At 42.7% G+C, this 11,470-nt stretch overlaps 1 protein-coding gene across 4 annotated transcripts; it reads left to right on the plus strand.

The window, feature by feature from the left end:
* Positions 1-1,067: 1,067 nt before the first annotated feature.
* LOC136504725 (uncharacterized) lies at positions 1,068-8,215 on the plus strand. 4 transcript variants are annotated; one of them, XM_066499700.1, is made up of 7 exons: positions 1,068-1,471; positions 2,901-2,960; positions 3,602-3,666; positions 3,764-4,213; positions 4,698-4,856; positions 6,103-6,587; positions 7,665-8,215. In XM_066499700.1, the coding sequence occupies exons 4-7, from the start codon at positions 3,889-3,891 to the stop codon at positions 8,034-8,036; spliced, it is 1,341 nt and encodes a 446-aa protein (XP_066355797.1). In that variant the 5' UTR covers positions 1,068-1,471; positions 2,901-2,960; positions 3,602-3,666; positions 3,764-3,888; the 3' UTR covers positions 8,037-8,215. The 4 variants fall into 4 exon arrangements, with proteins under 4 accessions (XP_066355797.1, XP_066355798.1, XP_066355796.1 ...); XM_066499701.1 differs by lacking the exon at positions 3,602-3,666; XM_066499699.1 differs by lacking the exon at positions 2,901-2,960.
* The last annotated feature ends 3,255 nt before the right edge of the window (positions 8,216-11,470 follow it).

Here is an 11,470-nt window from a genome sequence, read left to right on the forward strand (position 1 = left end):
TGTAGGCGTCGATATTTTTTCATACAGTATTGGGCGCCATTAACTCCTATACGGTAAGGCTCCCCCCAAATATCTCTAGGCATCGACAGTGTTGTGGGCGCCGACATTTACCATACCAGGCGAACATGGTAAAACCCCTTGCAAGCCTCCAGGTATCAACAGTGTGGCAGACGACGACGTTTGTCATACCCGAAGAAGACAACACAACCTTCCACGTGCATCTGACATCCAACAGTGTTGTGGGCATCTACCATCATCTTATACCCACCGACGTGGGAAGCAAGACTTAGCAGCAAACATACCCCTTTCCTCTCACTTGTAAGGTCATCCCCTTCATCTATAAAAGGGGATACGCTCTCTTCCAACAGACAGATAGATTCAGATCGATCAAGTTCACTAGTACACAACCATAGAACCGTCAGGTTCGAACCACAAGCACACGTTTGAACACTTAGCTCATAGCGGGGCTCTCGTCACTCTCGATCCTTCCGACCGAAATCCGACCGGACCTCTTGTAGCCCCAATCTTTCTCCTTCTTGTTTGTAACTCCACTCAAACTTCGAGCACCTAAACTCAGGAATAAAGTCATCGATCGACTCAAACTGGACGTAGGGCACATTGCCCGAACTAGTATAAACCATGTGTCATTGAGTGCTAGGCCACCTCCGATTATAATGTATGGCAAAACTACAAATATTTACTTGTTGGTCACTTTCTGCACCGACAATATAATTCCGCAAAAAAATAAATTGATATGATTAATATATCTTAGAACAATCATATATTTTTTACGGTATTAAATAAAGATAATTTTTATATAAAAATTGTAGATCTCAACGAGACCTACAACTTTCTAGTTTTGAGTTTTTTTTATTTGAAGTCGTTAAGATGTTAAAAAAATTGATGACATATTTAGACCTAAGAGTATTTTTTTTTTCACATTTGCACTAACAGTAGCGGTATGAAGGAAAAAAAAATTAAAGTAGTGGTGTTAAAGTCTATCAAATTTTTTAAGTGACTCACAAGGGGAATTATGATCTTTTATAAAGTTTCTCACTCATAAAAAGGGTACGCTCAATCCCGTCGACTCCGTAGGATTCGGGTCTGGCGGCCGGTGGCCCCTCACTCCCGCTGCGCCGTCGCCTCTATCAGCGCCCTCCTCTCCCCGTCTCCCGCCGCCCTCCGCTGCCGCTGCCGCTGCAGCGCCGTCGTCGCCTCCTCCCGCAACGCCCGAGAATCGATCTGTTGCGGCCGCTTCCCCGACGTCGAGGGGAGGACGGCTGCGCCATCTTCCCCACCACGCCGCTCCCGTCTTCACCTTCGCGTTCACGCAAGGCGGAAGCCCAGCGGCGGGCCGGTGTGGATCTGAGGCCACCACTGCCTGAACATTGCCTGAACATCGCCTGACCCTGTTTTCACACTGTCAACGGCCACCACCGTCAAGCCGTCACCGTCCGCATAGACCCGCTCGGTGAGCACGCTTATTCGCCCAGACGAGCCTCATCATTTCTTGCATTTCATATCACTGGCTGATGACTACTCCGACATAATTGTATCTATTGTCAAATATGCAACTAGCTGCAGCTTACTTATTCATGCATGCAGCATACACATACCTTCATAGATGACTACTCCAACATAATTTTATCTATAATGGATCCATACAACTGTATATATGCACTCCTAAAGAGCATGATTATTTTAAGAATAGAATTGAATTACCAGCTTATGAACTGATGGGACTAGTACATTCGACGATTATATACTACTTGTGATCAATGTTTTCAAGTCGTCCGATTAATCGCGACTAATCGTCCCTATTGGTCCCTAGTGACCGTTTTGGGGCACCGAGGCGATCAGCTCGACCAGAAAGCTGGTCGTCCGATTAGTCGATGACTAGTCACGATTAGTTGTCCGACCAGGACAGGGACAACTAGTTTGGCGGCCGAAAAAAACACGCACCGGCGGAAAAAACGCGAGCCTGCCGATTTTTGGTGGCCGAAGAGCGGGCAGGCGGGCCGCAGTCCGCGAAAAGCACGAAGGAAGAGCGCGCGGGAAGGACAAGAGGGAGAGCGCGTGCAGATACTCGAGAAGACGCACAGAGGAAAAGTACCACTGGCGGACCCAGCTCAAGAAAGGAGGTAGGGCGAGCCGCCGCCTGAGGGGCACGCCGCAGGCGCGCCGCGAGTGCCGCCCGTGGCTGCTGTCTGCTGCTGCCGTTCGCGGTGCAGCACAGCTACCCGCCGCCCGCCAGGATCTAGGAGGACCAGAGGAGAGCCGCTAGCCGCCACCCCGCCGGCCGTCGGGATCTGGGAGGACCGGAGGAGAGCCACCACCCGCTGCAGCCCGCACGCCGGCCACCGCGCCCAAGCGGCCAAGCCGCCGAGTGCCGCATGCCGCCAAACGCTCGAAGCCGAGCTCACACGCTGTCGCCTCCGAGCGGATGTGTGCCCTGCCTCCTGGCCCTGCTTGCCCTAAGGCCTCCTAAATGGATCTGTGATGGGCCATTGGGCCTGGCCAGACGGCCCAGTCCGCCCCAAGGACCCCAGCGCCCGCCTCCGCCGGTCTCCCTCCCCACCGGGCAGCTGCACGCCTGTTCCCGCCGGCCGCTCCCCTCCCCGCCAGGCAGCTGCTCCCGCAGGTAAGCATGTCCCCTGCTCGGCTGCTACCGCAGGTCTGCCCTCCCCTGCTTACCTGCTCCCATCTCCTCTGCTCACTGCCTCCTCCCTCCTATCTTTGCTTTGTCTGCTCGACTAATCGGCCAGGTCGACGACTAATCACGATTAGTCGCCTGGTCGGTCCCATGGCGACTAGGTTCGACTGGACGACTTGAAAACATTGCTTGTGATGCTCATCAGTTCCTTTTTTCTAACTACTCATTGGCAATTCGCTATTATCAGGTTTGATCCTGGTCTTATCCAAAAAGTCAGTGCCAGTAGCCCTGTCACCTCAAAATCAGAGTATGTTACGTTCTATAATTTGTTTTGCTTGTACAGTGACAACAATTAATTATCTGGAGGATTATTGTCACTACCATGCTAGTCTACTCTAATAATCCCATATATGGTATAGAAATCTACTTTTATGTCTATTACTAACTGCCAAAATGTACTACTATCGACTAGTATTTAATTGTGCACTGCATCATAGACTCGTGAAAAACTTGAGCATTTTGATTCCGTAGAATATACATACGGAAAACTTCTTCTATCAAAGACTTATACTTAAGGTGAATTCTGATTAGCTTTATTATCTGTCCTTATTGTACACAACTCAGCGCCTTGTTCCTTGCCGACAGTTTAATTTTGTTGCTTGTAGTAACTTTTAAGCTCAAAAATGGCCTAGAACTAAGGTGATACAAATTTGAATAAACCAAAGTATGAGAGATTTAAAATGTATGTTAAACTACGAATGTGGATACCTTATGCTAAAACTGCCTACCATAATTTCAGATTCATTATTCAATTTATAAACCCTTTTGCTATTTAACAAACCTGAATTGAATTACCTTCTGTTTAAATAACATGAGCTTTCCTGCTCGCTAAGAGGTCATCGACCCCTGGGTGCATAAATTTTCCATTTCTGGAAACCATCATTGCAGGACCTGATGCATGGACCTTTCATCTCGAGTTACAATATCAACAAATTAATAATTCTGCTGCCATTGTGAGTCATCTGCTTTTGGTCTGCTAAGACGTTAATGCAGCAATATTGAATTGCCTCCATTTGACCGTTTGTTCCTGTCACGTTTAAATTGATGAAGGTGAAAAAAGCCATTGTCTGTCTGCTGTGGCTGGTTGCAGCTGCTGCTAGCTTGGCTATTGCAGCCAGCTTGCCGAACACCCCCGCAGTCTTGGACAGAGGGAATACTCAAAACCCTGACTGCAGATGGATCTCCTCTCCGCTGCGTATGGCGCTACCTCTGATGACGAGGATGCTACTGGCCCACCCTCCTCCGCGCCGGTTGCCACTGGGTCCGCCTCCTTCGCTCCACCTCCCCTGAAGCGGCCACGGTGGGAATCTCACCAATACCTCCCTCCAACCCACTCCTTCCCGCAACAGCCCCTGCTCAACGCAGCGACGCCGTTGGCATCTCCATCCAGTGGCAGGTACATTTCCAAGAGGGAGCGTGCTCTCCTGGCTTCATCACAGGCACATGTAGAATCTGGATCACCCCTGCCCCAGCTGACGAGTACGGAGTTTGATTGCGCAGGTGAGCTTTTTGGGCCCCCATTGCAGCAGATTCAAAGATGGTGATTATCCTAGCATAAAATTCGTCCCGGGTTGCTGGTTAGCTGCTCCCATGGGAAGACACCAGCTTCACCAGACTGCTGGCTGGGTTCAGGATAGTTTTATGTGATTAGTTCTGATAAATTGATTTGTAATAGTGAAGTGGATCCCAGGATGAATTTAATCTTCCATGATTAGATGTCTGAAATGGTTTAAACTGTTTGAAGAACAATGTTCAGGGGTCTCGGATAAAGGCTGATAAAAAGCTTGTTTCGTAATATCCAATTGTTGTGTGAGAAAACCGAAGTGCTTTGTTTCAATGGTCCTGTTTTCTGTTATCATGATGATTTCACGAGGAACTAGTTTAGGGAGTGACACATCTGTACTTTAGTAGTATTTTTATATGTTGCTTGAGCAGCCCATTTTCTACCTTCTGTATTTCTGTAACAGTGAACATGTTGTTACAGATGGCTCTATCACCTATACAAATCTACGAGCTGACATTTTGCATTCCTTGCGATGCCAACCAAAGCCTGGACCAAGCACAAGTTTCCCTTTGAAGCTCTCAGTTTGTTTGAAGGGTCACACTAAGGCAATCAACTGTGTAGATTGGTCACCAAGTCATGGTTAGTAATTATTCTTACATAGTTCTGCTTCCATGATCTTTACTATTCTGTTTGACTTATGTTATTAATGAGCAAATGTTCTTAGATCTTTATGAGTTAGCCATTCTCTAGGGTCGTGCATTAGGATATTAAGAGAACGCAGAATTCTCCCTCTTCTAATCAAGACAATGCATTGGTTTTACAACCGTCATGGGGATTTGGGGTATGCAATTTGAGATACAATAAGGTGGTTCAACATGATACGTTTCTCTACTTCTCTTATAGTAACCAGGAAACAAAGTGGGTGCCCGGTGCTGTGCTGGTATTGATGTCGTTACCAACATTAAAATTGAAACTGGCAAAGTATTATCTATAAATTTTGGCTATGAGAAGTTTTTCCCCTATTCTACAAGAAAATGGCAATCTTAGACGTTGCACTGGGTTGTCCTTCCACTCTACAAACATGGATTTCTCTACTAACATGTTTGACATGTTCTTCTGGCATTCTCAATGTTCTCAACAATCTGGCTACTGGCCCTAGTAGATTAGCACTGAGCCATCTAAACTCACAGTACGAATGATGATGCTATGAAGGTACACGGTAATATTGTAAGTCTATAAGAAAACTACAAAAGGTTGTCATGTAGGGAATTTTCACCTTTTTTCTTTTGAATGTTTATATTAACTTTTTAGAGAAGGCTATCAGGACTGAACTGACCATTCTGAAATTCTGATCTTTTGCAAACCAAGATATATCACCTCCACTGTTCCCTTATCTTCACCTTCGATTTTGTACTTCTAATCTTCTATGGAAATGCTTACAATCCATGTTTCTTGGTAATTTGATGTCAAATAGGGATGCTTTTGAAATATTACATTGGCAATCAGCCTGTTCGGGAGGCCGTATCGTATCGTGGATTATTTACTGCTGGCTGGTTTGGTGTGAGAGAAAAACACTGTTCCCGGCTGAAAATTTACGATCGTTTACGAGCAAGCGAACAGGCTGTCTTCATGGAATTTTCCTTGTTATTCTTCGTGCTTCACTTTTAACTAACACTATTAATAATATGGTGCACATGTCGACTTGATAGGAAGTACCAATGCATGAGATGAGTTGTTTCATAGAATCACCAGCTTCAAATTTTGTTGGTTGGTTAATTGAGATATTGCTTTTGACATACAGTACAAAATACCCATGATGATTTTGCATAGCTTTTATTTAAATTAGTCTCACTCAATAGACATTCACAAAGAAAAGTATCTGCAGGGCATCTTCTTGCTTCTGCTGGAATGGATCACACGGTTCATGTATGGAACGTATGGGACAAAGGGAATACCACTGCTCGTGTTTTGAAACATCACACTGCTGCTGTAAAGGATGTAAGGTGGTCCCTTCATAGGCCCTTTTTACTTTCTGGAGGGCTTGATTGTTCCGTACAGCTAGTCGATGTTGTTGAGGGAAAAGTAATGAAAGTATTCAAGGAGGATCAAGCTGTGGAGGTTATCAAGTTCAATCCAAGCAACCCCGATATCTTCCTATCTGGTGGGTCCAAGGGTTCCCTTAGACTCTGGGATATTCGATGTGGTCTGGTAACAAAAGAATTTCATAGAAACCTTGGAACCATCCTTGACATTGACTTCAGTGCTGATGGGAGACAATTTATCTCTTCAACTGACACAACCAGAAGCAATATTAGTGAGAACACTATAATTGTTTGGGATGTCATGCGACAAGTTCCTTTATCTAACCAGGTAATAGGCGTATAGCTCTATATTAGTCAGTAAGTGTATGTGGTTCTGATGCCATCTTTGTTAGTACCTTATTCACATGTTGCTTCTATTTGCATGCAGTCAACATGTGGTACAACACTTTAAAAAAAGGTCAAAATTTGAAACCTGGTTATTGTTTTGTTATATCAGCCCTGTTAGAGATTATATTTTTACAATTTCCACTTGGATATATCTGTTGTGATATGTAGAAGTTGAACATAGTATTTCAGGATATTCATGAGAGAAGTAAAACCCGTCTAATCATGCTGCAACACTAATGGGACTGGAGCATTGTATCAGAGCATATTCTAGAAACCATCATAAGTTGTGACCGTATGTTGCACTGAACTTCTAATTTAGCAGTTTGTTTGTATAGATTTACAAGTTGCTCATTGTTGAATATCTGTTCTGCCAATTCTTGCAAAAAAAATGAATTTACAATTCTTTGTTTCATAACCCATGCTGTATCTGCTGAAGTAGGTACCCCAAATTACCAACATGATTAGTGTATTACTGTTAGTTCCATATTATATCTGTGCCTTTGTAGTACTATCTCCTTTCAGTTTTATTTAAAGTTGGCAAATCTCTGTGGTCAAACATTATCGGAACATCAACATATTTAAAATTGTCAAAGTTGGATGTATGAAAATGCCATTACTATATTTGTTGTTAAATTTAATTTTAAACTAAATTTTATAAGTCACAATGTTGTAAAGTTACAGATAATAAGTAACAATCAAAGTCACGTTTTGAAGATTGAAATGTAAAATTTTATCTTACCCTAATATTAAACCACGAAGAATTTCTATGTTTGGTCCTTTTCTTGTTTTTTTTTTCTTTTTTTCTTTCTTTTTCTTTACTTTTTATATAGATAAACATCACGCTCAATTTCTATGTTTGGTCCTTTCCTTGTTTTTTTTTCTTTTTTCTTTTTAGATAAACATCACGCTGTAGTCTATTTCTTCCGTCGTTAGTCCAGGGAGCGTATTTTTCAGTAACAGGGATTGGCCTCCTACCAGCAGGATGGAAGTAACAGAATTCACCATTTGTGTATTACAGGTTTACACTGAAGCATTCACATGCCCGTGTGTAAGATACCACCCACGTGAAGCATCTTTTGTTGCACAATCCAATGGGAACTACATTGCTATTTTTTCAGCAAGGCCACCCTTCAAGCTGAACAAGTATATGCGGTTTGAAGGACATGGAGTGTGGGGTTTCCCTGTAAAGTGCAACTTTTCCCTGAGCGGAAGAGAACTTGCATCTGGTTCATCCAATGGATGTATTTACTTTTATGATTACAAGTCCGCAAGGCTTTTAAGGAAAATAGAAGCCTTCAAAGAAGCATGCACTGATGTTGCTTACCACCCAGTAATGCCAAATGTGATTGCTTCTTGTAGCTGGACTGGTGAAATATCTGTCTTTGAGTGACATGATATAATGCTTGGTACCGAAGTAAAGTTGAGTGTTACATGGCAAAGTTTTTCATCAGAGGATATAGACACAAACAACTCCCTGAGCGAGTTACAGAGTACAGTAGTATATATTTGTGTTAGCGGTTCTGAACTTCTGATGCTCCTCAGACGAGAATAATATGAATCCGTTAAGTCTTCCAAGGTTGAGTTGTTTGTGTCTATATCCCCATGGGTCTCTTTAAATAGTGTTAAGTGAACCGCTAGTATAAATATATGATTTATTTATACTGATTGTTTTAGCACTGCCGCCAGTGTAAAAAAAATTGATTTTACACTGTTATCTTAAGTGACCGCCGATGTAAATCGTATATTTACACTAGCAATTTTCTTAAGGGTACCGTTGGTGTATAAACATTTAAGCTGTGGGTTTTCTTATTGTGCCACATTTACAAATTACACCATAAATACCCTTCCCTTCCTGACTAGAACGGTACAGAGTAGGCCAGCCGCCTCCCATTTTTGGTGTCCTTGAAGGTCCGAAAATTGCAAAATATATGATCCAAACGCACCTGAAGTTCATACAACCAAAATTGGTCATTTTGTGAAGTTGTTAAAATGTGGAACGGACTTTACCATTACGTTCCTCTCGTCGAGATGGTCAAAAACATATATAGAATGTCTAATTCCAAGTGCGGATGAAGGAGTTATGCCCCCAGAAAGGTACTCTGTTGTCGGGAGTTCCGACCCAAGTCGAAACTTCTGACTGTCGGGAGTCCGGACAAGACTTTCGACAGACCTAACAGAAAATCATGTTCGGATCTGGTCTTTCGGATTCCGATCCGAACTGTTCCAAACTCGTGGAAAACTTGAAAAATAAGTCTTGGAAAGGTTTTCTACTGGAATAAGACCACCTCCTTTCTATATATATGAGGATCATGGCCGATTGAGTTCCCATCGATCCAATCGACGAACAAATAAATCTACTACCTCTACTCCAACCCTTTTACTCTCTTCTTTTTTTTTGACCGAAGTCAGCAAAGGAAATCCCAACCTATTTTTAATTTTTTTTATTCCAGACCCTTTTAATTCGCTCCGACGGGGAGTCAAACCCAGGCCTACTGGATGCTACTGAGGTGCTCTAACCACTAGGTTAGAGGCCCTTTCACCCTTTTATCCTCTTCTCCAACCCCATGCTGTTCATCCCTTGATCCGACGACCAAGAATGACGTCCTAGGCTTGTCAGCCGACCTAGGGTAACCCAGCGACGTCCTTGCCCTGACGGGGTCCCTTCCGGGCGAGAGCTTCGACGGTTTCTTTGCTAGTTTGCCTGAAAACTAGCTGGCTCTTCGTCACGTAAGCACATTGATTATTCTTTGGTGGTTTGCTTGTAAACATATCCGTTCTTCACCATGAAAGAGTGACATCCTCACTGCGTTCTTTGGCCCGTAGCGGCCTAGGCGTCCAAGGCCATGCTGGTGTGTGATTCGGATCACTTCCAATGTCAACACACTTTTTGGCGACTCCGCTGGGGAAGATTGGTTCGGCTATCTCTTATAGTTGATATCTCTGACCTAGCCTTACTCCTCGTTGATCTATCTTTTTGTGCTCGCCATTACCGTTGCATCTGACCCAAAAGGCCGATCGCATATGGTTTTGACCCCTTGTGATCTCGTTTGCGACTTTGCAACAAGTTGCACTGCTTATTGAAAAATTCAGCAAAGAGGTTAAGTTATAAACCATGAAGTACCAAGGTGTTGCATCACAATATTACTACAATCATCCTGAGGTACAACTTGCAAATGCAACTTATGATTCCAATAGTTATTTTGCAAGTTCTATGAGCTCTCATGTTGGTGTTGCTAGCTGTAATGATACTAGATATGTTACATCGGCTAATACTTTTGTTAATTCTCCTCATAATACACATCATGATTATGAATATTATGGTCAAGAGCCAATGTCAATCGTAAATTCTTCAAGTTTTGATGCTACTAGCAACATACAACATGTAAATCCTTACTCATTGGCTATAAGTTCACAATATGTGATTCCACCACATGACATGCCGATGAATGAGAGAATTGGCTATGATAATGCTAATTATTTAGCCAATTGCTCTCAAAATTTTGCACCATATGCCAATGTTAATATTTATAATTCAGCTTCACATGTTACTCCCAATTCGAGCTGAATTAATAAAAATTCAGCAAGGTATTTAAGTGCTAATAGTTATGATTGGGCTTCATGTGTTACTAGTAATCATAGCTGAATTAATAAAAATTCAGCGCCTTATGCAAAGATCAATGCCCACAATTCAGCTTCGTATTTTGCTCATGACCACAGCCGAATTAGTGAAATTTTAGCAAGGCATTCGAGTCCTAATTCTCATGATTCAGCTCCACATATTGCTAATAATTATAGCCGAATCAATGAAAATTCAGCATTGTGTGCACATTCAATCATGATTCGGCTTTATATGATACTCTCAAATCAAGCCGAATTGATGAAGATTTAGCCCATACTAGAAATCCATATGGCTCCTCTAAATGGAAGGTGCTCGCGTATCATATACCGTACCCGTTATGCATTGATTACTTAAAAACTCCTGATGGATGGTGGGTACCAGATTTTTATGAATTTAGTGGTGAAGATGATAAAACCGCTATGGAACACATTAGTATATATCTCTCACAGCTGGGTTTTGCCGGTAAAGAAGACTATATGAGAGTATGAAAATTTTCTTTATCCCTCACCGGTATTGCCTTTGCATGGTTTACATCTTTACCCTGATGTACTATTGGTTCATGATCTCAATTAGAGGAGCAATTCTACGAATATTTTGGAAAGACTAATGAGAAAAGGTCGATCACAATCGAGTCATCGGCTAAAATAGAATTGCTAGTGGGCATGAAAGAAAGAATTGATTCAGATAGAAGCAAAGGTTCGACTATAAAAGCCGAACAACATAATATCCTTTCTGAATCAGCCACATATCAAGAAACAAGTCTTGCTACAGAAAAGCATGAGAAGCGCAAGAAAATAGCTAGACTTGATTTTTCAGGAGCTAAAAGGGTTGTATACTTATCTAGTAATTACCGCATCAATGGTGGAGATCAAGCCCCTATAAACAACAAAGGAGGGCTGCTTGCCTACTCAGAATCGGCTAAGCCGACTTTAAAATTGGCTGAGCTGATTGCTACCTTCCCTGATTTAGCTAGGCCGACTTCCCAGTCGGCCAGGTGAAAGCTCTAGTTTAGTTTTGGTGAATTGATGAAACTCTAAGTGCTAACCTAGTTTATCTAAGTGATTATGAGATAGGTGGCACATTCTAAGTGATGAGCAAGGATAGAGATAATCAAGATGGTGGTGTGACCATAAGTGATCAAATGCTCAGGCTTGGAAAAGAAGAAAGAAAAAAATAAAAGGCTTAAGGCAAAGGTATAAGTGGTA

This window comes from Miscanthus floridulus, chromosome 14 (assembly GCF_019320115.1).
Source record: "Miscanthus floridulus cultivar M001 chromosome 14, ASM1932011v1, whole genome shotgun sequence".
NCBI lineage: Eukaryota > Viridiplantae > Streptophyta > Magnoliopsida > Poales > Poaceae > Miscanthus > Miscanthus floridulus.